At 35.6% G+C, this 25,416-nt stretch overlaps 4 protein-coding genes and 3 long non-coding RNA genes across 7 annotated transcripts; 3 read left to right on the forward strand and 4 right to left on the reverse strand.

Moving 5' to 3' along the window:
* Positions 1-374: 374 nt before the first annotated feature.
* LOC104249159 (uncharacterized) lies at positions 375-2,276 on the reverse strand. Its single transcript, XM_070148212.1, has 4 exons — positions 2,148-2,276; positions 1,910-2,040; positions 707-1,245; positions 375-621 (listed from the first exon to the last, which is right to left on the reverse strand). Exons 3-4 carry the CDS (start codon positions 1,228-1,230, stop codon positions 375-377), a joined length of 771 nt encoding a protein of 256 aa, XP_070004313.1. The 5' UTR covers positions 1,231-1,245; positions 1,910-2,040; positions 2,148-2,276.
* Positions 1,495-3,261, reverse strand: LOC138870410 (uncharacterized). The gene is made up of 6 exons (XM_070148213.1): positions 3,172-3,261; positions 2,984-3,089; positions 2,815-2,895; positions 2,148-2,544; positions 1,914-2,040; positions 1,495-1,599 (listed from the first exon to the last, which is right to left on the reverse strand). The coding sequence occupies exons 1-6, from the start codon at positions 3,211-3,213 to the stop codon at positions 1,495-1,497; spliced, it is 858 nt and encodes a 285-aa protein (XP_070004314.1). The 5' UTR covers positions 3,214-3,261.
* A 5,680-nt stretch (positions 3,262-8,941) lies between these two features.
* LOC138870289 (uncharacterized) lies at positions 8,942-13,151 on the forward strand. Its single transcript, XR_011400427.1, has 2 exons — positions 8,942-9,167; positions 12,479-13,151. It is a non-coding gene; the product is annotated as an uncharacterized lncRNA (long non-coding RNA).
* A 2,699-nt stretch (positions 13,152-15,850) lies between these two features.
* Positions 15,851-20,834, reverse strand: LOC104239476 (uncharacterized). Its single transcript, XR_714145.2, has 2 exons — positions 19,830-20,834; positions 15,851-16,719 (listed from the first exon to the last, which is right to left on the reverse strand). It is a non-coding gene; the product is annotated as an uncharacterized lncRNA (long non-coding RNA).
* On the forward strand, positions 16,697-17,828 carry LOC138870288 (uncharacterized). The gene is made up of 2 exons (XM_070148081.1): positions 16,697-17,357; positions 17,690-17,828. The coding sequence occupies exons 1-2, from the start codon at positions 16,697-16,699 to the stop codon at positions 17,722-17,724; spliced, it is 696 nt and encodes a 231-aa protein (XP_070004182.1). The 3' UTR covers positions 17,725-17,828.
* A 158-nt stretch (positions 20,835-20,992) lies between the features above and the next one.
* LOC138870290 (uncharacterized) lies at positions 20,993-24,416 on the forward strand. The gene is made up of 3 exons (XR_011400428.1): positions 20,993-22,106; positions 22,369-22,488; positions 22,753-24,416. It is a non-coding gene; the product is annotated as an uncharacterized lncRNA (long non-coding RNA).
* A 54-nt stretch (positions 24,417-24,470) lies between these two features.
* On the reverse strand, positions 24,471-25,302 carry LOC104239466 (F-box protein At3g07870-like). Its single transcript, XM_070148214.1, has 2 exons — positions 24,529-25,302; positions 24,471-24,479 (listed from the first exon to the last, which is right to left on the reverse strand). Exons 1-2 carry the CDS (start codon positions 25,300-25,302, stop codon positions 24,471-24,473), a joined length of 783 nt encoding a protein of 260 aa, XP_070004315.1.
* Positions 25,303-25,416: the final 114 nt, after the last annotated feature.

The following is a 25,416-nucleotide window of genomic DNA, read 5'->3' on the forward strand; positions in this document are numbered from 1 at the left end:
ATATGTAGAGGAGTTGTAGTTATAATGTAGTTTGACGTAGTTTAAATGTAGATAAATTGAATTTTTTTGATAAACCTTGTTGATAAAAGATGGCTAAATTATTTATATGATTCCTGTATTTATTTTATCTTTCTGCTGTGTAACAAATGACAGTTATACACAGATATTACTTGGCACTTGAAGGTATTTATAAAAATAACTTGAAGATTAAAGTCAAATTGTAAGACAAAGCTGTTGCTGTAAAAATGTAATCAGAGTACTCGAGTATAATGTAATCAACAAAAAGTGTTGTAGAAAACCAAAACGACATATTTCCTACATTGTTTTCCAATTCAACTACCAAATTTCACAGACCAAACTAGGAACACAATAGTCTATTTCTTCTTTCGTTGCACTCTAGTCCTCTCGTTTTTTGCCGGAGCACCCTTCCTCCTTGCTAGCCTGCCAGTAACCTCACTCTCACTGATTGACCCATCTTCTTGCTTCTTTGTTGCATAGTCCCACAGTAGAGCTCCATAGCGTCTACGGTGTTGGTCAATATCAGAAAGATCTTCCTTTGGGATTGCCAAATCTCCAAGGCTAACATACTCCGCAAATGCAGCCACAAATACACCACAATCGCTGCATAGGATGAGAATTTTTCATTATATAACAAATGATTAAAATAAAAAAATTAAACATATAGAAAGGGAGATAATTTTTTTACACTGAGCCTTCCTTTTGTTGTGGAATCTCAGCAACCATCCATTGTATGTCGAGAGGGTCCGTAACTGGTTTCTCGATGTATGCCTTTGTGCTCTTGAAGTTAATGTCTTTACGTTTACCATAGAAACCAGTGCATGACAAATACAGAGGGATAATGATTGAAAACTTGTCAACCAATGTCTCAACTGTTTTATGACGGTTTGCTCTCACCATGGAATCATAAACATAAAGTTGTCTGTCCTTTATGTCAAAAACTAGCAACAACCAATGGAAGTTCTCTACAAGGTTCACAGGTATGAGCACATAGTCAACAAGATCCCAGGCAACATTAGCAAGAATTCTGTACCCAAGAATATATTCTCCAACATCATCCTCGGGTTTAACAACCGAATACCTTTGTTCCGGTGGAGAACTTATGAACTTGTCATAGATTCTTTCAATCTTTGTCTTGAACAAGCAATCCGTGGTTGTGAACCTAGTATTATTGTTGGGGCCATATTTGCCTCTTTTTCGCAGATAATACATAATAACATCAATGTGCTGCCAAAATAGAATAAACATATACAATAAGGTACGGTGTAACCACACTTGTCTACAAGACAGCTACAGATTAACTACAATTTGAATTTATTAAAAACTCTAACAGATTGCTGCAAATTAGCTACACTATAACTACAGAAATATAACAGTTAGTCCAAGTACCTCACAAAATGTAATTTAATTGTAGTTTGTATGAACCATAGTGAACAAGTACTATATGTACAATTGACCCATCAGACTACAAAACAACTACACATTAACTATATTTATGCACTGTCTACATTTATTCACTATACAGAGGAACAAATGAAACATACCACCTAACTTAAGGTCCCAATAATCAGCAAGTTCAACCTACAGTTAATATTAATAGGCACAATCACAAGCTCTACAATATTACTACAAGGTAACTACAGTTGTGGTACACAGAGATTCCAAGTCAGTCAAAAGTACCAAAATTCCAGTTTGTACATACAATCATCATCACATATGATACATAAGGTCCATAAAAAGCAAAATTTCACAGCTGAGACATAAATATAGTAACATATATATGTTGTCTACAATATTACTACAATTACACATCATAGCTGAAAAATAAACTACAATTACACTACACAGCTGAAGACAAAACAGATATTGTGAATGATTATGTTCTTTATACTTACTGTGTTATTGATGACTTGTCCGGGGTGAGCAAGGTCATAAAACCAGTCCTTCTTATCAATCTTTTCACAACCAAAATCCAACCAAGGCTTGATTTGGTTATCCTTCTTGGAAAAGTAATATTTCCTCCTGTAATAACAAAAAAAAGATGATCAAATACAAAAAATTTACAAAATGAATTACAATTTTAAAGTATAAAAATGGTGAACAGACAGTGTAAAATGAAGCATTCATACCTCCTAGATACTTTATCACTACGAATGTATAACCAGTTGGTGAACCTTTCTGTCAATTCAGGATCTACATTTTCACCTATGACACTTGTGAAGGGGTGCTTGAGGTAAAAAAATTTAGGTCCAACAGATGTGCTGCCTCCAGAACTATACAAAGATATGAAAGGTGATCGTGCATGTTTTCCCGGTTGCCTGGTTCTACCGGGATGAACAGGGGTTGATTCATCTGGTATGGGCTCGCCATACATGACCAACTGTGATAAGTTTTCTGGCAGCTCAAAGTCATCCAATGTCAAACCTTTGTTTTCAATGCCTTCAGGAACAACTTTTTTATCAATGCCTTCAGGAACAACTTCAGTCACAGTCACACCGTGAATTGGCGACTGTGGAACTTCACCTTCTGTAGATAAGTGTAGATCTATGTAGATATGAACAATATTATGGAGTTATAGAGAATATAGAGAATATATTACCTGCTTGTTGTGCCTCATCTACTTCATCAATTACTGGTTCTTCCTCAATATTTCCTTGTAGATGTTCTGCTGAAACTTCAGCTTGAATGAATAATTGGGAATGAGAATTGTAGATATATGTAGGAATATGTAGTTAAGGTGTAAATTATTAAAATTTTGCATAAAAACCTTATTGTAATGAAGGAATGGTTCTGTACCTGCTTTATATGCCTCAGCTGCTTCTTGGAAGTCAGGATATAAGTCAACATGTGGTTGAAAATGTTCTGGAGAAATTGTAGCTGCAACACATAGTAAAAAAATGATTAGTATAATTAAATAATGCTGTCTTGAAATTTGTAGATATGTATGTAGGAGTTTTGTAGATACCTGTATTGCTTGTGCTTCCATGCAGTTGATCACCAGCATTGAACTGGAATTGCTGGTTGTTCTCTCCTTGATGTTGGTAATTATTTTTTGTTGAACTACCAGCAAACTACAATTTTGGGGAATATTTGAGACTACTTTATTCATATGTCTTAATTAGTCTTAGTACAAAATTATATGTAAATTCTTACCTTTGACTCGTCCAAATCAAACCTCTTGTTTATCACATTCATAACACCCTTCAAAGATTGATCTATGAACTCTCGAAGGCTTGAGAGTTCCTCAAAAACAGCCTTCCTATAGGCATCTAACTTTCCATCAACCTAAAAATTAAATATATAATTAGTTGGTAATCTTATTCTAACTGCTACAGTTACACTACAATTCAACAAACTATAATTGTTATAGATTTATACCACAAATTAACTACAATGTATAACATACTATAATTGTTATGTAATGAAGTCAAAATGTAGCAAATTATGTCAATATATTGTAGTTATTCATAATACCTGCACAATCCCCTTTTCCAACTTCATGAGCTTGCTACTGACAGATTCAATGTCCTCTTGACAATCTGTATATTTGGGTTCAAATGATGGAGAAGCAGCAGTTGGAACATGTGATGGTTGAGCACCATGTTCATCTTCATATTGAATCTTGTCTGGCAGATTAAGCACTCCAAGCTCTTCTCCAGATTCAATCATGTTTGTGAACTGAATGATGAAAATAACAGTTAATTCAAGTGACAAAAAAAATGTAGATTCAATGTAGTTATTATGAATGTAATTGTAGCATCATACAAAAGTGGAAAAAAATACCTTGATCCACTCAGGCTTGATCATCTTCTCTTCAATTGCAGTTAACCAAATCTGCCCCTTTATAGCTGACCATCTTAAAATGCGAGGTATAGATTCAGAACATCTCGTAGCAAGCTCGGTGTTGACGGACGAGCAACACTCATATAGCCACACTTGCAAGGCTAATGAGCATCCCCGTATCAGATAAGAATGTACATGGGGATTAAGACGATGTCAGACAGATTCAATAACCTGCTTGAAGGATTTGATACCCCATGGGTATGACTCAAAATTACCAGACTCTGTTAGAAAGAACATAAACTTGTCTATGAAAGTCACATGGTCTTTATCAGAAGGACAAACAAAAAATTCCAACATATAAAGAATGCACAACTTCACCGCATCCACATCGTTTGCCCATGCTTTATTAGTCACTACATTTTTCAAATGCCATTTCTCAACCCTTTCTTTGTTCGGAAAATATGTATTCATTAAAGGGCTAACATAGGTGGAAGTGTAACCATAGTCTGAAAACTTATTCACACAATTAAGACCAGTTATCAACCCAAATTCTCTCAAGGAAAAATTCAATTTTTCACCCTTAAATAGTACTGAAAAATATGAGTCAGTAGACTTTGTCAATTCATACTTCATCAGAAGATGAAGTGATTGGTTTTGCATACAGATTGTGGGGAGACCTAATAAGTAACCAAAACAAGTTTTTCTGAAAACCCTTAAAGCATTCAGAGAGAGTAAAGCTTGTATCTGGCTAGGTATGCTAGGATCACACAAACTGTGGAATCTAAGCACACCATAATCAACATTTTGTTGTGCAAAGTAAGGTCCATTCTGTAGAAAATATAAAATTAATGAACATTAGTAGTTTGCATAAAAAGGAAGCAGTAATCTACATATAACTACATGACAAATACAAAATATAACTAGAAGAAGAATAGCCTACCCACACCTATAACTACAAAACAATAACAGAAGAACAATGCACGTGTAAACATTATCTACAGGATGTAACAGTTACTTCAAGTATCTCACATAAATGTAGATTAACTGTAGTTAGAATGAAGTTTAAATATATGAGCTATACAGGCTACAATAAAAAATAACATATCTACAATTTAACCATCAGACTACACATCAACTACAAACTAACTACATTTATACACTGTCTAAGAGTCACAGTTCCAATTAAACTACAAAATTGAGACAAAGAATCTACAAAATTAGGACAACACCACATTTTACCAAAATACACTTGAACAATCAAAGAAGAACAATGCACGTGTAAACATTATCTACAGAATGTAACAGTTACTTCAAGTAACTCACAAAATGTAGATTAATTGTATTTAGAATGAAGTTAAATGTAGCAGCAATACAGGTTGCAATGAAAAATACCATCTCTACAATTTAACGATCAGACTACAAATCAACTACAAACTAACTACAGTTATACACTGTCTAATAATCACAGTTCCATTAAACCTACAAAATTGCGACAAATAATCTACAAAATTAGGACAATACCACATTTGGCCAAAAAATACTTGAACACTAAATTAACACTTGAACAACAGATTTTTACAACCAAAATCAAACTACAAAACAGTGAGGAAACATAAATAGTGTTTACCTTTATTGAAATTTTTTCCTTAACCAATTTTGGTACTTTTTTTTAGGGTTTCTTCTTCTTTGGTTTTGATGAAGAAGGAGCGACCTTGTGTTTCACAAATGGAACTTTGGGAGAATCATCTACAAAATCGTCATCTAAACTCAACTCTTTCCCCTTGCGTTTGAGTTGATTCTCGACTAGTTTATCAACTCCACCAACATCAACATCGTGCAAATGCTTGCTTCTCATTTCTGCACGAATTTATCTAGGAGATGAAATACCAGTAGTTTGTTCACTTGCATGCGTCGATTGTGGGTTTTTGGGTGGTGATTTTGGTGTTAAAACACCAAAATCAAAGGTTGGAATATCAGCTAATATAGCTTTTGATGATTTTTTTTTGGGAGTGTTGGTTTTTTTCATGATTTAGGAGTTGAAGACAAAGATGGAAGTGAATTCAAATCGTGGAGGATACAACTGAAGGTAATTAAGTGGAGAAGAAAGTGATGGTAATTGTGGGTGAGAAGAGATTGTACGAGAATGGAGGAAAAACTGAAGGTAAATCGTGTGGGTGAGGGGAATTAACTGAAGGTAAATCGTAGGGGGTATCGTAGGGGGGGTGGGAGGAGAGAGAGGCGGGTAAACCAAATAACGTGAAAATACAGTCCTAAAATCACGCCTACAATAAATGAAGGAATAATTATACCCTTAATTTAAATTATGATATATAAAAGGTAATTTGGTATGCTTAAATGTAATTAACACAATCCTTAAACAATGAAGGTAATAAGGTTTGATATATGATATATATAGGTAAAAATCCTTGATTATAGAGATGATGAAAGGGCCACATACATTGGACACATGATTCACATGGCATGTTTTACACAAATGATCTAATATCAGGATATGAAGATAAGTGTTGTGAGATAATAATTGATTAAGTCACAGTCTTAAGAAATAAAAAAAATGTCGCAGTCACAGGTGGCATATGTCAAAAATAATTGTCGGCATATGATGTTAGAAACTTTTCTTTTAACGTCGCAGTCACAGCCTTGTTTAATACTACTTCCGTCTCATTTTAACTGCCGGTTCCTTTTTTTTTTTTTACGTCCATTAACAATAGGGAATCTTAAATGTCTCATTTGTCTTAAATAAGTTTTAATTTTTAAATTACTAGTCATTAATTATGGACTTACCAAAATTAGTCAATCACATATAAAAATTGGAACCCAAATAAATAAGATTTTTTCTCTCCAAGAATCACTCGCAAAGAGCTCCTTCTATACTTTTAAGAATGATCAACAACATTAGATGCAAGACGGAAATGAAATCTCATGGATGAGCTAGCAAATATGGTGATGGAATACACACACACGCATATATATATATATATATATATATATATATATATATATATATATATACAAGATTCCAAAAATCTTAGCAAAAGATATTTTTCAATGGGTATGGTTGAAGTTCATTGAACATATATAGATGAACCAATATACAAAATCTGAGGAAGATTAGAAGTGATTTGCACTGATTTGATATCAAAATTCATAGTTAAAATCAAGTAAAAAAAATTCTCTTGTGACACATGTATCATGCATCTCACACACAGGTATACATGGATATTCATGTGATACACATTTGATACAAATATTGTATATATGTGATACATAAATGATACAGAGTGTGATACATATAACATTCTTTTTCATGTTCATCTTCTACTTTGAATTTTAAATTTAAACCACCTCAAAACTCCATAAAATCATTCCAAAACTGAGATCCAAGCTCCTTAAGATGTACGAATCTATTTTAATAACACCCACTCAAAAGAAAATAAAAAATTAACTTTTTTGACTACAAATAGCTAATTGGCTAATATTGGTAATATTTGGCTAATACAAGTATTATTTTATGAATTAACATATTTTTGTAATAAGTTACTTATAAATGGACATAACTGCTAGTTTCTTAACAAAAATCATAAATATAAGGTATAGTTTATTAAGTTATCCTTATTAAATGCCGTTTGAGAATTGAACAAATATTAAAAAAAACTTTTTTAATATTAGGGGTATAATTAAAAATAATTAATAAATTTAGTCTTGAAAATCTTACAGTAGTAATTATTTTTGGATAACTTTTTTGAGCTAGAAGGACAATTCAAATGGGACGGAGGAATAGTAAAATACTGAGACATTCCCATTCTCTTTACTAGTGTAAGAACCCGCCTTGTGCGCGCATAATTTGATAGAATATTAATCTTATAAAATTATGATCTAATATATTAATTTTTTAAAATAAATCTTAGTTGTTATTTTACTATTTAATATAGTGTACAGAAATATAAAAATCTATACAAAATCGAAGGATACACATCATATAGTAATCAAATAAATTGTTTGTTTCTTATTTATTCTTTGTTAAATTAACAAGTAATCTAGTACTATACATTTAATAATATGACTTTTTATTAACTTGTCAATTGGCTTAATATTTTTATACTATTTATCTTTTAATATAACTTCCTACATGAGAAATTTAATTAGTATATACATTTTTAAGCCGTCGATTGATTTTTTTTTTTTATGTATTCTTCCTTTACAAATAGTATATTTTACTATGTTGTTGTAATTATTTCAAATTCAAATTAGACTTTTTTTCTATGTTTAAATTTAAATTCAAAAAAGTAACTAATTATTAACATACATAATGCATAATTTAAGTTTTCTAAAATTTATATTAAAAAATTAATTACCTAATCTAACTAACTTTGTGCTAAAATTGCAAAGTGACTCTTTATTATGTTGTCACTTGGCTTAAAATGATATTTTTGCCTCTTCTTTTATTATATATAGATTTTCATCGTCCAATAGTCGGGGTTTCTTTCTTTCTTTCTATTTGAGCCTATGTCAAACAAAAGGAAACAATAAAAACGGTCCCTTATGTTTGAGATAAATTTTAAATAATCCCTTACTATGCTTTTGCAAAATTTTGATCCTTTAAATTTGCTAAAAGTGAAAACCTTTTAAATACTTAATAAATCTTGACTATTAAATTTAATTAGATGTGAAAAATAGATTTAGCCAGAAATTCTAGGAAAAATTTGTTTAATTCTAAAAATTACAAACATCAACTATAAAAGGGCAGCCCGGTGCACTAAGCTCCCACTATGCAGGGAGTTCGGGAAAGGGCTGGACCATAAGGGTCTTTTGTACGCAGCCTTAACCTGTATTTCTACAAGAGGTTGTTTCCACGGCTCGAACCCGTGACTTCCTGGTCACATGACAGTAACTTTGCGCAAACACCAATTATACCAAACAATAAAAATACAAAAAATAGTAAAAAAAAACCAAACACTAGAAATAAATAGAAAAAATAAAAATTACACTCTCAAATGCGAGTTCCCATTAAGTCTTTTATTTTTACATTTTTTTTTAAATCTAACTCTTAGAATCCGTTAAATATTTGATAGGGATAAAAAATATTCATTGTTACAAACTTAAAAAATCAAAACGGCTCAGAAACATACCTAAGGGACTATTTTAAACCTATCCCAAACGTAAGGACTATTTTTGTCATTTTGTCCAAACAAAAGCAAGGAAAGCAATGAACAGCTGCAGAATTTCCTGTTCTCAAGAGATAGTTTCACCACTCCAACTAAAAATGTCTTCTCAGAAATCATTGTCGATCTTCTCAGAAATTCTCCTTTTCCCGACTTCTCCAATTTTTATCGCCGAATCGTCGATTGGTACGCCCTTTGCTTTTAAATCTCTCCATTCTCGTAGCCTTTGTTCTACAAGCATCATTACATGTTTGATCGCAAAATTGGAAAGTGAATCTGCTTTAGTTGCAAATAAGTTTCTGTATTCATATTTGTCCAGTTATTTGAATGTTTAAAGGCTTTATTCTGACAAAGTAAGGTAATCGTTTAGATAAACTGGCACTAAGCAGGTGCAATTAAATACGCATTTCAAAAAGTAAAAGGTTGCACATGTTATGAACTTAGAAAATCTATCAAGTTGTCTATTTCTGTTTATGTCAATTTTTAAAGGTTAATAAAACAGAAAAAAGAAAGTTTTTCCTTTTCTTTTAAGGTTTTAATATGTTTGCTTGTGCTAATTTTGATTTTAGTACCTTTTTTGTTGGGTGCATCTTTAAAAACAAAAGCAACTGATGGGTTCGGCTATATGAATACTCACTTCTTCATTTAAGCTCAACTCACACCATCGTAACACGTGCCTAGGTGGGCATGTCCCATTTGTATCATTAGTATCTAGGATTCATCATGAATTGACAAGTTTTAAGATTCTTTAATTTTGGTATACTGATTGTATGGGGGTTTCTTTTCCATCATATCCATAAAACTTAACTTCATCAGAGGAGGAAAATACCCTAGAATAGAGTTCCTTGAGAGGGAACATCAACCAAAACTCCTAAATAATAACAAAAGTCTTACACATGTCATGTGCTCTTCTCTATCAGCTCGCAAGAAAAATTTGAGATAGTGATAACAGTCAAGTAACTGATACTGATTACAACCACAGCATTTGGCCTATGTTGCCAGTGACTACTTGTTTCTTTCTTATACCAAAGGCAGAAACTTTTATCATTGCATGTGTATGTGATTTGTATATTATATAAGAAAGTAATATGAGGTATCGAGGTTAGTCTGGTAGGTATGTACATGCAATTTTAGAAGTTTTCATGCTTCCTTTGATAAGTACTCTAAAATCTTACGAGTTCCATCGTTATAGCAAGTAATACGAGTCGTAATAGACAAATAAGGAAGTATTAACATTCAAATGAAGTATATTGATTACAACCAATGCAACTTCTCTATCATAAGAGAGCAGCAAGCACACTTTCTCCTTATGCACCATAACAAACTTAATGTGCCTTTATCCTCCAAACAAGAGTAATATCCTAGAGTTAAGTTAGGGCTACTAGCTGATATCGGATCCATACTGGAATTTGGTAAGCATTAAGCCTTCTCTCTGAGTCTTATGAGGATAAGGCAAGAGAATTGATAGTGCAAGAAGAGAGTGAACCAAGTGATTAGGGTGATCTTTGTAAGTTAGAATGCAATGTCAACTACAATAAGTTTTTGCACATTTTGTTGTAAGCAGGTGAGACCATTTAGGGGTATTTTTCTTCTAATACAGCCTTTTTTATTTATATGGAAAAAACACCTCAGGAGTATGGTAAACCTACAATCCAAGCTATGTTGCATCGATCCTTCCTTGACGTGCCCCTGTCTAAAGGGTATGAGTATGACACAGGTGTGGGTTTCTTGGTGATAAATACAATAACCTAATTAGAAAAATACTTCACGGACCCATATGGGATACTAACACCCTCCAATCGACCAGTGTTGTCAAAGGCGCAATTAAAGCACGATTAAGCCCTAAAGCGAGGCTCAAAACACGTTGTGCGCTCGCCTCGCTTTGTGGGCGCTTTAGTGTCGCATCAAAGCTCCAACACATACTTTTCCTTGCCAATGAGTGTAATGATTAGTCTTGGACTACTATGCATATTGTTACTTTTTCTCCCGTTGTGCCTTTTTTCATTAAATCCCACACTTTATTTGCGCTTTGCGCTTAAAGCCCCAACGGACCTTATAGGTTTTTGCGCTTTTCGCCTTTGATAACACTGCATTCGACTAGACACAGAGTTTAGAAAGATAGTAAGACTTTGGTGACTTAAGCTAAATGTATGTAGATGCCTTGTCATTTCTATTAAGAGTATATCATTAAACGTAAAATACGAAAGTTAGAAGTATATAGCTTCCGAATAGAGATGTGCCTATCTTTTTGAAACGGGCTAAAAAGGAAAGAGAATTTAAAAAAAATTAGAACAATGGGAGTAATATCTGCTCGTAAACGAGTCCATGTAAATTGATTCAAGTGAAAGTAGCTAGCTCTTCAGCTACCACACACCAGAGACAAGTAGACAATGGTTGATAGTTTGACAAACCCTTTCATATTTTACGTGTCAGTGCCCTTGGGAAAGTGGGCTGAACAATATCATGTCAATAAGCAAGGAATACCATGGCCATGACAATATTATGTATCAAATATTCCAAGAAGCGAAGTAGTACTACAAATAACATGTCTTTATTTGATAAAGTAGTCTAACCAGGAGTAGTAACAAGTTGCAATATCTTATGAGCAGATATCACATTTATAAGATCTTGAACAGCAAGTGACACATGAAAATTTTTAGACAGAGAATTAAATATTAATGTTGGATTTCAAACACAATACTTCTGTAAATAAATGCAAGCATGTCTGTAGTTTAAAGTTGGTTATAGGGGTATAAATTATATGAAAGTATTTTTATATTGAGAATGTCCATTTGCCTTGAAAACAAATGAAAGAAGTCTATTTTTGGTATTTAGAACTTAAATTTATGATCTTTTGGAAGAACTTCTTAATAAGTACTATCTAGTTCTTGATTGTACAAACACAACATCTTAAGTGGTAATTTTTATCTTAAATAATAATCTTATCATTTAAACCCTAAATATACAGTATGTCCTTATAACGCAGGCACTGCTATTTCTACTAACCTTGCTCATCATTAGCTGAATCATTATGCTGTTTGTTCCACGTTGGTCATATGAATTACACTGGGAGACTATGCATGGTTCATCTAATTTATCATAGGTAGTGTTGTACTGGATTCATTTGCTTGAACGAAAATAATATATAGGCTTCAAAAAATCATGAGCACTTGTATGCAAAGCATATAATCATCTATAAAGCATATCTAGGTTATGGTTAAAGCCAAAACCAAGCATGTTTACTTGTTTACTTAATTTAAAAAAAAAAACAATCTACAAGCCCAATAAAAACATGGTAATCTTCGATAAGTGGTGGGGGATACACATAAATTTTATGGTTTCTGGTTCTGATTCCTTCTCTCTGTATGTGTGTTTGTTTCTTCCTGGTTTCTTTTTCCTTTTCCTCTTTAGTATACTCCCTTCTGTTCTTTCCTCTTGCTTTGGCACAACAGCTTCCCATTGTAGACCTTGCAAACTAAGTGATTTGTCACCTGTAGGTATTGAGGCAGCTGGTGCTAACTGCTAACAGTATTCTGTTTGGTTCTGCTTTTTTCGGTGCATGCTGCCACTTTCCACCAAGCGAGCTTACCTTTTTCCTCTTTTTTCTTAGTCTTTCTAATTTATATGAGCAGAGATACTTCACCAGTAAACATCTATCTCTACATTTTATTAGAAGTTGTTTCTCTATTTTTTGGGGTAAGTAGCAGCAAGAACAGTGGTCGCAGTATGGGGGATTGATGCTGGTTTAGCAGAAGAGGAGGCAGAAGGTTGTGGAAGCCTAATGCCATTAATTTTTTTCAATTTTGTTTACTGCATTACTAAATGTCAAAATCGTAAAGGTTACATGGATATCATAATAGCATGTAGATTCAACGTCGTCACAAGGTTATATTTCATGGACTAAAACTACTCTTCTGCTACTAGGCTTAGGTGAGCTAATCAGTCTTGTATTTCCTTCCCTACTCTTATGGATACCTGCGATCCATAGTAATAGTAGTGTAATGGGGGATTGATGCTGATTTAGCAGAAGAGGAGGCAGAAGGTGGTGGAAGCCACTAGAGTCATTACTTTTGTTCAATGTTGTTAATTACATTAGTAAATATCAAAATTGGCCCATGTCTCAAAATATTAAAGGTTATGTGTTGATTATAAGAACATGGAGATTCAAAGTCGCAACGAGGTTATATTTCAAGGACTAAAACTGCAATTTACCCCATCAAAGAAGTCTTCACTTAAGTCATTCAAGTTTGCTCCTATTTCTTATTTGTAGATTAAGATATTATTATAAAAGGAAAGTAAATCATTTGATTCCTTCCTGAAAATAGATCTGTAGTAGCTCGCAGAGGAGGGATTCTTCCGCTACAACCCTTAGGCGAGCTAATCAGTCTTGTATTTCATTGCTAACTCTTATGGATATCTGGGATTCGTAAAATTTTTCAAATAAGATAACCTTATTCCAAACAGTCATCAATTATATTACAAATAAGATCCTTGATAAATGGACCTTGGGCCTACCTCAACCCCAAAAGCTAGCTCATGAGGTGAGGATTGCCTAAGACCATATAAGGAGACCAAAAAGCCCAAATCCCACAGATGTTGGACTCAACAACCCCTCTCACGCCTAGGCCTGCAAACTGGAGCGTGTATAACGTAAATGGAGGCCCAATATCGGTAACAATATATTGGGATAGGCCTGGCTCTGATACCACAATAAATGGACCTTGAGCCTAACTTAACCCTGAAGCTAGCTCATGAGGTGAGGATTGCCCAAGCCCATATAAGGAGACTAAGAAACCCAAATCCCACCGATGTGGGACTCAACAATCCTTATTCCAAACAATCAACCTCACTATCCACCGATCAGTTTTTAGTGGAATGATAGATCTTTAATTTATGATGACAATTTAGCGATAGTCATACCCAAACTAAAGGAAGACTTGTCTACTTGGAAACAATAGTAGTAGAGCTCATTTAATTGGGAAGGGGGTGATGCTTCAGAACTTTTTGTGTGGCAAAGCAAAACTATTTCTTTTCTCAAAGTTCGATAACTCAAATTCACGAAGAAGGCAAATTGAACTTCAGGTTTCTTATAGTGCGTAATCATATACTCCATTTCCCAATGACTATAATTGATTTTAAGAATGTCTTATCTTGCAGTTGCTGAAGCTACAAAGTAAGTGCCCTTGGTCTAGTCTTTCTTTCCCAAATAAAAATCCCTTATGCTGCTGCAGTTATTTACTGAGTCTGTAAGTAATCATTGCAACTTTCTGTTGTTCGCTATTTCGATTGTTGTGGCTGATATAGGTATATTAGTCTGTAATCTTTGACTTTTTAAATTATGAATCATTGTATTTATTAAATTTAGAGAAATAGTGTCCTTATTGGCATTAACTTAGTGAATTTTGCTAAAGCAAGTCAATTTTGACTTCATATTATCTATATGCCAAAGCTAAAACGAGCTGGCTGCTGATGGACTTGCATGAAATTTTTCTGTTGCTGGTTTTATCATCGGGTCATATTATAAAGTTGATATTTTACTTATCAAAAAGAAGTTGATATTTTTGTTTTAGTTTATGGAGACACATGTACCACTTGTGTACTTCAGTACAAAGAGAAACACGAAAGAAGCTAATAATCCAGCAGATTTTTGGAATTAAGAATGAAGCTGTTGAAAGCGCAGGAATTAGATAGTGGGTCTGTCTCATCTTTGATTGGGAAGTTTATGACTGATCAACAAATAGATTTCCCAGTAACGTTTAACAAAGATTTTTGATTCTTTTAAGTGCACCATTTTTGTTAGTGGTGCGATATATGTATTCGTATTCATCTGTCAACTGTTACAATTTCAAAATAGTTTTGTGTTACTGTGATATCTCAAAACTAAAAGGTTCATGGGTTTTACGGGTTTCCCCACCCTAAGTAAAACGCATTGACTAACACATTCGATTCTGAACGTCCATCTTGATTTGGTCAATGAGCCAAACATAGAACCAGACAAATGGAGCAGTCAAATTGATTAAAGTTGTAATAACAAGCATAACACCTGAGATGGACCAAACAATACATAGCTATGACAAATGAGATTGGAATGAACTGACAGAAAAAAGAAAAAAAAAGGTAGCTCGGTGCACGAAGCATCCATATTCATGCAGAGTCCGGGGAAGAGACGCTTCCCAAGGGGGATTCCACGGCTCGAACCCGTTGCCTATAGGTCACATAAAGACAACTTTATCGTTGCTCTAGGGCTCCCCTTCAATGGACTGACAGAAAGCAGACATTTAATCTGCCCCAGAAAGTTGGCCTGAACTCTATAACACTAGTTTACTATTTAATATACGGGCAAACTCTTATATATTTCTGGCTCCAAGAGCAGTTGTGAGATGCTGATGCATATCATAATGACACAAGAGTTCCTGCCTTCGAGGTTTCTTTTTCTCAGCATCATTTTGTTCGTCTTTGTCATCATCTGTCTCATCAGATGATAAATAAAGTGGAGACAGTAATTCCCCTTTATCTAGCAAAACAAGGCTTTCCTTGTAAATGCCAAAACAAAAAGAGTACTTGGTGCCAAGAATATCAAGGTGCCATCTTTCTTGCGTCTCTGTTGGGAATCGATCTCTTGATTCTAGTTCTAAATCTGTTTTGTCTCATGAAGAAGAAGAGAAGAAGAGGAAAGCAGATGAAGAAGAAAAGAAATGTTCAGAATATTTGGCGGAGAAAACAAATGATCTTCAATCTGATCTCAAAAGAAAGTCAAAGAATGAGACACGTGTCACCATCTCAAGCAACAAAGACATTCATGATGGATTAAATCCTGGCTCTTCATTTGAGAATAGTGAAGAGCTTCACAATTCTGGAAGCTTCTCACACGGATAGAAATATTCACATGTATAGGGAATAATAGTTAGTTATTTGTTATGATTAGTCTAGTAAAATTCTTACAAGTGTACAATATATCATTGGTCATTCTTTTTCTCTCAGCAAGGAATATTTGTATATATAGACGTTCTTGTACAATGAAAATCAATGAAGAAAGCAGAAAATTTTCCAATTAGACTCTCCTAATTTCTACATGGTATCAGAGCAGTTGAAATTCTTCTACTGATCCGTCCTTTTCATTTCTTCTTTCTTCTTTCTGATTCACTGTTCTTCATTCCTTCATAACGTCATGTCTGCAGATTTGACTGATCTGACTCAGACCTCACCTGGTGTGACTCAAACCTCACCTGGGACCGGATCTTCAACTCATCTTCAACTCTTGTTGATTCAACCCATCCTTATTTTTTTCATGCTTCTGATACGCCTGGGATGGTTTTGATAAATACTCCCTTTAATGGTCGTGGGTATCGAGGATGGAGTAGGTCCATTCTCATATCCCTTTCAGCCAAAAACAAACTGGGATTCATTGATGGATCTTGTCCTACCCCAGCCATAACTCAACTCAGATCTGAAAATCTGGAATGGGTGTAACGATATGGTAACATCTTGGTTACTAAATTCTCTCACCAAAAGGATCGCTGATAGTGTTTTGTATTCTAAAACAGCAAAAGACCTCTGGACAGATCTGGAGCACAGGTTTGGACAACCCAATGGTGCAAAATTGTACCAGCTACAAAAGGAATTAGCTGACTTAGTTCAGGGTTCAACCGACATTGCAGGCTATTTCACTAAACTCAAAGTGTTTATGGGATGAACTTGACACTCTCAGCACCAATATGCAGCGTTCTTGCATCTGTGACTGTGGAGGAAAACATAAAATGATGCAATTCAAAAATGATGAAAGGCTCATTCAATTCCTAATGAGGTTGAATGAGACTTATGCTCAAGCAAGAAGTAATATTCTCATGATCAACCCTTTGCCTAGTGTAAACCATGCTTACTCACTACTGATGCAGGATGAAAATCAAAGAGAAGTGCATGTGAGTTCACAGTTTCTGGGAGATGGAACTTCTTTCATGGCAGGACAACAGAACACTCAAATCAACAAGGGAAATCACATTAACTATCAGCAGAAAATTGGACACAACTCAGTGAAAGGAAACAACAATCCCAAAGGCAAGAAAAATGGTCAGATGTGTTCCTACTGCAAGATGACCAATCACACCATTGAAAATTGCTATAGGCTTATAGGTTTTCTCTCTGATTTTAAATTCACTAAGCCAAAAAAATTTCAAGGAACTGCAAAAGGGAATTCTGCCACAACAATGGAACAACTGGAGGGAATTCAAAGCAACTCAGTTGAGGGACCTCAATTTGCCCAGAAACTATCACCAGACCAATTTTCTCAGCTAGTTCAACTTCTGAATCAAATTCAAGTGGGACAATCAGGTTCTTCAGAAGTTAGTGCAAATTCAGTTACTGCAAATTCAGCAGTTGGTATATTCCTTACAAATTGTCCCTCATGTTATTCAGTTGCTAACTCTAACTCTAGTTCTTGAATCATAGATTCAGGGGCCTCTCAGCATATGTGCTATAATGTACAATCTTTCTTGTTTCTTTTACCCCTTCCCATTCCTATAATGGTCAAGCTGCCTAATTCAACTAGGGTAAAAGTTACACACACTGGTAGTGTTTCTATTTTTCCAGGTCTTACACTCAGAGGTGTTCTTCACATTCCTAGTTTCAAATATAATCTTTTGTCAGTAAATAGACTTTGCCAGGCATTCAAGTGTTTCTTAATTTTGACTTCTTTTGGATGCATTTTGCAGGGCCCTCTCCTGAAGAGCCCTCAAGTCTTTGGTGAAGCTAAGGAAGGTCTCTACCTTTTGGAGCCTCATAGGACAGTCTCTAAGGATCATTCTGTCAAGCCTTCTTTTTCATCTTTTAAGAGTTGTCTTTCTAGTTTAGTTTCAGTACCTTTATCTATTTTAGCAAAAACAGATTATGATGTATGGTTATGGCATGTTAGACTTGGGCATTTGCCTTTCAATGCAATGAAATATATTAGCTCCATTTCATTTCCATCTACTTTTTATTGTTCTTGTGATGTATGTCCTTTGGCTAGACAGTCTAGATTGCCCTTCCCTCTCAGTCGCATCAAAACTAAAGGCATATTTGACTTGATTCACATTGATACCTGGGGTCCATACAAGACCTCCACTTACAATGGATATAAGTACTTTCTAACAATTGTTGATGATTTCAGTAGGGCAACTTGGACTTATTTACTCAGTACTAAGAGCAATGCTTTTTCAGTTTTGAAATGGTTCTTGAGCATGGTAGAAAGACAGTTTGGTACTAAAGTCAAAATTATAAGGTTTTACAATGCCTTAGAATTGGGCACAGGGACAGCAGCTTCCATTTTCCTCAAATCACAGGGTATTTTACATCAAACCTCATGTGTGGGTACTCCTCAACAGAATGGTATTGTCGAAAGGAAGCATAGACACCTATCAACAAGTTTCCCTCTAGAGTTCTACAAGGAAAGACTCCTTTTGAAATGCTCTTTAATCAGAAACCTTCTTATCAGTTCCTAAGGTGTTTTGGGTGTGTGTTATGCCTCCACATTATCTCATCACATGGATAAATTTGAACCTAGGACAAGGGCATGTGTATTTCTGGGATAACCCAGTGGACAAAAAGGTTATAAGCTCCTGAATTTAGACACTAAAAAGGTCTTTGTATCTAGGGATGTCCAATTTCATGAAAGCATTTATCCCTTTTCTGTCAATTCCAGTACCTCACCTTCTCTATTTCCCATTTCCTCTCCCATTTCTGAACCTTCTATGACCAACATACCTACTGATTCTCCTCCCACCATACTTTTTCCTTCAAATACATCTCCTGTCTCTCCTACTTCTCCTTTCTCTCATTCTCCTATGCCTTCTGTCACTCCCTCCTCTTCTAACCCCATGCCTTCCCCTGCTCCTCCTTCTTCTACTTCTATCATACCTTTGAGGAGATCTACCAGAATCAACCTAGGCACTCAGCCTAGTTATCTAAAGGATTTCATTTGTAACAATGTTTTTGTCACTGATTTAACAAGGTCTTGTCTTGCCACACCATCCTCTCCTCACACTCTTTCTTTCACTGCCCTATCTCCACATAACCAACATCTCTTTCACTCTATTTCTCCTATTACTGAACCTACAAGCTACTCCCAAGCTTGTTCTCATTCAGGTTGGTAGCAAGCTATGGACACAGAAATGGCTGCCTTAGAAGCAAATCAAACATGTGAGGTTCTACCTCTTCCACCTGGGAAGAAAGCTTTGCCCTGTAAATGGGTTTGCAAGGTCAAACAACATGCTGATGGTAGTATTGAAAGGCTAAAGGCTCGTCTAGTTATCAGAGTAGACATTCAAAGAGAGGGCATCGACTACACTGAAACTTTCTCTCCGGTGGTCAAAATGATCACCATCAGATGCCTATTGTCTATTGCAGTCAAGAAAGGGTGGGATGTTTCACAATTTGATGTGAACAATGAGTTTTTACTTGGTGACCTACAGGAGGAAGTATACATGAAATTCCCTGCAGGTCTGACCCCTCCTACTCCCCATCATGTTTGCAAGTTACAAAAATCGCTTTATGGCCTCAAACAAGCCTTAAGGCAGTGGTATGCCAGGCTTGCAAGGGCTCTCAGTTTCAAAGGATTCTCTTCTTCTCTTAATGATTATTCTCTACTTTTTAAAAAGACAGGGGATTTCATTTCTATTGTTGCAGTTTACGTTGATGATATCTTAATTACTGGCAATCATCCTACTGAATTGACAGACCTCAAAGCATTTCTTCATTCAGAATTCAAAATTAAGGATCTTGGATTGATACACTACTTTCTAGGCATGGAAATCTTATGAGAACAAGCTGGTTTTATTATTCCTCAGCAAAAATTTAAATTTACAGAGGACTTACTATCTGAGTTTGATTACTCCCATCTTTCCATGGTGTCTTCTCCTATTGATCCTTCTTTCGCACTCACAGCTGACTCCAGTCCCCTCCTTGCTGATCCTTCAGTTTATCGGCGTCTTGTCGGCAAATTAAATTACTTGACACATACACGCCCCGACCTTTCTTTTGCTGTTTTGACTCTAAGTCAATACATGCAGAAGCCTTGTCTTGATCACTTCACAGCAGCTCTTCGAGTTCTTCATTACCTTCGTACTAATCCAGGACATGGGTTGTTTTTGAATTCAAGACCATCTCTTTCTCTTTTGGTTTTTTGCGACGCCGACTGGGCCTCCTGCCGCGATACTCGCCGGTCTATCAGTGGGTTCTTCATCAGCTTAGGGGGCTCTTAGATCTCTTGGAAATCCAAAAAGCAAGCTTCTATTTCCCTTTCTTCCGCCGAGGATGAGTATCGTTCCATGCGGTGTTTAGTGGCTGAGCTTACTTGGCTAACTCGCCTCCTTACAGATCTATCCGTACCACCACCAATTCCGGTTCCTATTTTCTCCGATAGTCAGGCAGCCATACATATTGCACCGAACACCGTTTTCCACGAACGGACGAAACATGTGGAACTTGACTGTCACTTTGTGAGACAACAATTTCTATCTGGCCTCATCTCCCTTTCATTTTTGCCTTCAAAATCACAACTTGCTGATTTGTTTACCAAACCCCTTTCTGGGCCTTCACATCGATCCATCCTTGGCAAGTTGGGTCTCTCTTCTTTCCCCTCCAACTTGAGGGGGGATATTGGGAATCGATCTCTTGATTCTAGTTCTAAATCTGTTTTGTCTCATGAAGAAGAAGAGAAGAAGAGGAAAGCAGATGAAGAAGAAAAGAAATGTTCAGAATATTTGGCGGAGAAAACAAATGGTCTTCAATCTGATCTCAAAAGAAAGTCAAAGAATGAGACACGTGTCACCATCTCAAGCAACAAAGACATTCATGATGGATTAAATCCTGGCCGTTCATTTGAGAATAGTGAAGAGCTTCACAATTCTGGAAGCTTCTCACACGGATAGAAATATTCACATGTATAGGGAATAATAGTTAGTTATTTGTTATGATTAGTCTAGTAAAGTTCTTACAAGTGTACAGTATTTCATTGGTCATTCTTTTTCTCTCAGCAAGGAATATCTGTATATATAGACGTTCTTGTACAATGAAAATCAATGAAGAAAGCAGAAAATTTTCCAATTAGACTCTCCTAATTTCTACAGTCTCAGGATTATATGAAGTTAGTTTCCCTATTATTTCTGTCAACAATATTTCACTGTTATTACTAATGCCGAGTACCATGCCCGAATGCCCATCCAAGTGCAAAATTATATTCCTTGCTCCATGACTCAGTGTCTCCATACTGTTTCATTACCCAAATGGAAAAACTGCTGCTCCAAATACGTTGATCGTTCTGATATACAGCAAGTGATTTCCTACACTCTGCAGCATCCAGATTCGTAGGTGGTTCATTAACCAAAACTTCTGGTAATGATAATTCCTGAAAAATATCATCAATCGGATAAAACACCATTATCAAGTTTCTCCCCTCCCGAGTTCTCTTGTATGCGGTCCAGTGGACTTCCCCACAAACAAGCTTGTGTCTAAAAGTACTTTATAACACCAACATCTGCAATAAAACCATCGAATTCCTTCCAAATTCCCGAACTAAGTGCATATACCTCAACCTTAGGTGGCACCAAGTACCTACCATCACCATGAGCATAAGCCATCGTCACAACCTTGCAATCTCTTGTTTTTATTGCAAAGCCAAACCCAAAGACAAACATACAAGTTCCTATGGCGTCGGAGCAAAGAGGACACATAGGGAGGGTGAGGCATCTGCTTATTCTAGGGTTCCGAAGTACCAAAAGATTTTTCATATCCAAATAAATCATCTGACTAACATACGCCATTACATATGCCCGCTATCCTATAATACTATCGCACTATGCCATTTTAAGGGCTTTTATTCTGAATTCAGTTTCATTACCGGCATATGCATTAGTTAGTTGAATGGAGTATATTTCCTTCCTTTGAGTTTCTGAGAAGTACCTAATGATTTCATGTGTTGGTGCTTTTTGGAGAATGGTTTGTTTGGTGGGAATCCATATGAATTCCGAGCTTGAGATTAGTGAGTTGCATGATCTTGATATGCACCTAAATCGGAGTAGAGATTCAGGTGGGAACCTTGAGAAGATTTGAACCATCAATTCTTCAGGGATATAGTCTGACATTTTTCTTGGGGTATGAAATTGAAGATCTTATTATTTTTTCAATTCTTTAGGGATATAGTCTGACAATATTTTTTGGGATATGAAATTGAAGATCTTGTTATTTTCTTCCTTACTTTTCTATTGTTTGAGATGAAAGGTTGGCTCAAAAGGAGATTGTAAAATCTTTTTTCTTCATAATTCTTTGTGTTGGGGTTGGGTTGATATTCTTTGATCAACTTGTTGTTCATTAAGAGGTTGATCTGACTTCTCTGTCAATTTTACCGATGGTGTAGATGCATTCCATAAAGATACAGAAAACTCAACCAATCATCTACAGTCCAGGGACCAAAATTGATGATTTTGAAATTTTATGGATCAGCTCACAGAAGAGTCCAAGATGGATTTTCCCTAAGGTACAGTTCCATCCAATTGTCTGTTCTTTTTGGTTCCCTATCTGGAGTATGGATAATATTGTTTTTTCTTTGAGTAGTAAAAGGATTTACATACATTACTTACTAAACGGAGTTTAACATATTACAGGCCAAAGTGATGTTGGGGCTATATATCCCCTCAGACAAACATCTATTGTCACTTACAATATTTTGATTTCCTAGGGTTCTAAGCATATTAATAACCCTTTGATTGACATTCTTTTTGTTTTTGCAACGAAATTACAGGATGGTTAGGAAACTGATGAGGCATTACAAGATGCAGCTTTAACTGATACCTTTTAAGAATCTGGGGTAATGTGTGCGGTTGAGGTTCAGGAATTCTTGGGTACTTGGAGTTTCAAGAGCAAAAGCCAAGGCACAATTCATAAGGACACATGTTTCTTTTGCTGTCACAGAAGAACCAGATGATTGGCTGGAGAAAACTGTCCGCAAACATCTATAGGTAAGTCTTGAGCAGGGAAATTTGGCCCAAGCCCAATGACCCATCCATTTATTGAACTCAATCCATCTTGACCCAACTCATCTAAAGTTGGGCTGATTTTTAGCCCAATTGATCCATGAGTAACCTTGCCAAAATATCTTAGAAATAATTATTTTTTTGTTTGATATGTTATATATGACCATAACAAAAGAAAAAAAAAATCTTATTTTGTAATTATACAATTCATATGAAAACAACACATATTAAAAGCTTAGTAAGAGTTGGACGGGTTGGGCTATAACCCAAATTTTAGTCCATCTTGACCCAAACTCATCTCAGCCAAAGTAACCTTTGGGCGGGTCATTGACCCGTCCATTTATTGACTTAATCCATTTTGTCCCGCCCAAAATCGGCCCAACCCTCCCATTTGACACCCCTAGTCTTGAGTCAGCTTATCTGAGCTACTGTGATCTTGAATCACTTTGATTATCTATATGCCCACAGCTAAACAAGCTGACCGCTGATGGACTTGCATGAATATTTTTGTTGTTGGTTTTATCATTTGGTCATAGCATAAAATTAATATTTTTGGTTTTGGTTTATGGAAATTGCTTTGATTTTTTCTGTTGGTTTATGGTGACACCTATAACACTTGGGTGTACTTCAGTATCAAAGAGATACACAAATGAAGCTAATAATCTGCTGCCTTGTTCTGTTGCTGCAGATATTTGTAACTAAAATGATGTTTAAGAAGATTAAAGTTGAAAACACATTAATTTGGTAGTGGGTCTATCTCATCTTTGATTGAGACATTTATTACCAATCAACAAATAGATATCCCATAATGTTTACCATAGAATTTTGATTACTGAACTGTGCCATTTGTTAGTGGTGTGATTTATGTATTCTTATTCATTTGTCAGCTGTACCAATTTCAAAATAGTTATGTGTTACTGAAATATCTCAAAGCTAAAAGGTTCAAGTTTACGGCTTTCCTCACCTAAAAGTAAAATGCATTGACTGACACATTTGATTTGAATATTCATCTTGATTTGGTCAATGTAACCAAACATATAACTACAAATGGTGTAGCAGTCAAAATTGATTAAAGTTGTAATAACAAGCATAACACCGAGCACATGGTACATAGCTGTGATAAATGAAATTGGGATGGCCTGACAGAAAGCAGATATATAATCTGCCGCGGAAGGTCGGCCTGAACTTTATAACCTTTGTTCATTATTTAAGATACAGGCGAGCTCTTAGATATTTCCGGCTCCAAGAAAAGCTGTGAGATACTGATGCATAAGATAATGCATCCAGCTTTGAGGAGCATTCTCAGCATCATTTTCTTCATCTTCATCATCATCCGTCGTCTTCTCCGATGGTAAATCAAGTGGAGGCAGTACAACCCCTTTATCTAGCAAAACAAGGCTTTCCTGGTAAGTATCAAAATAAAAAGAGTACTCAGTGCGAGGAATACAAAAGCTCTCCTTTTTTTGCGTCTCAGGATTATATAAAGCTAGCATCCCTATTGATTCGGTCAACAATATTTCACTATTATCACTAATGCCGAGTACCATTAAATGCTCGTGGCCAAGTGCAACGTTATATTCCTTGCTCCATGACTCAGTGTCTCCATATTGTTTCATTACCCAAATGGAACAACTGCTGCTCCAAATACGTATATCATACTGATACACAACAAGTAATTCCCTACACTCTGCAGCATTCAGATTCATAGGTATTTCGTTCACCAAAACTTCTGGTAATGATAATTCCTGAAAAATCTCATCATTCAGATCAAACACCATTATCAAGTTCTCCACCCTTCTTCCCTCCCCAGTTCTCTTGTATGCAGTCCAGTGGACTTTCCCACAAACAACAGCTTGTGTCCAAAAGTACTCTATAACACCAGTGTCTGGAATAAAACCATCAAATTCCTTCCAAATTCCCGAACTAAGTGCATATACCTCAACCTTAGGTGGCGCCAAATCCTGATAATCCCCATGAGTATAGGCCATCTTCACAACCTTGTAATCTCTCATTTTAATTGCAAAGCCAAACCCAAAGACAAACTTATAAGTCCACACATTGTCACAACAATGAGCAGGCGTAGAGAGGGTGAGGCATCTGCTTATTCTAGGGTTCCAAAGTACCAAAAGATTATCATATCCAAATAAATCATTTGACAAACAGACCACACCATTGCATACACCCACGATCCTACAGTAATATCGTACTCTGCCACTAAAAGGGGATCCTAATGTTATTACAGGGTCAACATATGCTGATGCATCCCTACGTACAATTAAATATCTTTCCTTCCTTTCAATTGTTGAGAAGTACCTCATGATTGTACCTGTAGAGGGTTTTAGGAGAATTCGCAGGGTGTGCAGCGATATGAATTCAGGGCTTGAAATTTGTGAGTTCCATGATTTTGATATGCACCTAAATCGGAGGAGAGA

This window comes from Nicotiana sylvestris, chromosome 6 (assembly GCF_000393655.2).
Source record: "Nicotiana sylvestris chromosome 6, ASM39365v2, whole genome shotgun sequence".
Taxonomy (NCBI): Eukaryota; Viridiplantae; Streptophyta; class Magnoliopsida; order Solanales; family Solanaceae; genus Nicotiana; species Nicotiana sylvestris.

Excerpts from the sequence above, each read along its gene's own strand:
- LOC138870410 (XM_070148213.1), bottom strand. The coding sequence starts at position 3,213 with ATGAATGTGATAAACAAGAGGTTTGATTTGGACGAGTCAAAG. Across the intron at positions 2,545-2,814 it reads AGCTGAGGCATATAAAGCAG|AAGGTGAAGTTCCACAGTCG; the intron begins GTACAGAACCAT and ends ACTTATCTACAG. Across the intron at positions 2,041-2,147 it reads AGTGATAAAGTATCTAGGAG|GAGGAAATATTACTTTTCCA; the intron begins GTATGAATGCTT and ends TTGTTATTACAG.
- LOC104239466 (XM_070148214.1), bottom strand. The coding sequence starts at position 25,302 with ATGAGGTACTTCTCAACAATTGAAAGGAAGGAAAGATATTTAATTGTA.
- LOC104249159 (XM_070148212.1), bottom strand. The coding sequence starts at position 1,230 with ATGTATTATCTGCGAAAAAGAGGCAAATATGGCCCCAACAATAATACT. Across the intron at positions 622-706 it reads CAACAAAAGGAAGGCTCAGT|CGATTGTGGTGTATTTGTGG; the intron begins GTAAAAAAATTA and ends CATCCTATGCAG.
- LOC138870288 (XM_070148081.1), top strand. The coding sequence starts at position 16,697 with ATGCAGCGTTCTTGCATCTGTGACTGTGGAGGAAAACATAAAATGATG. Across the intron at positions 17,358-17,689 it reads TACTGCAAATTCAGCAGTTG|GGCCCTCTCCTGAAGAGCCC; the intron begins GTATATTCCTTA and ends TGCATTTTGCAG.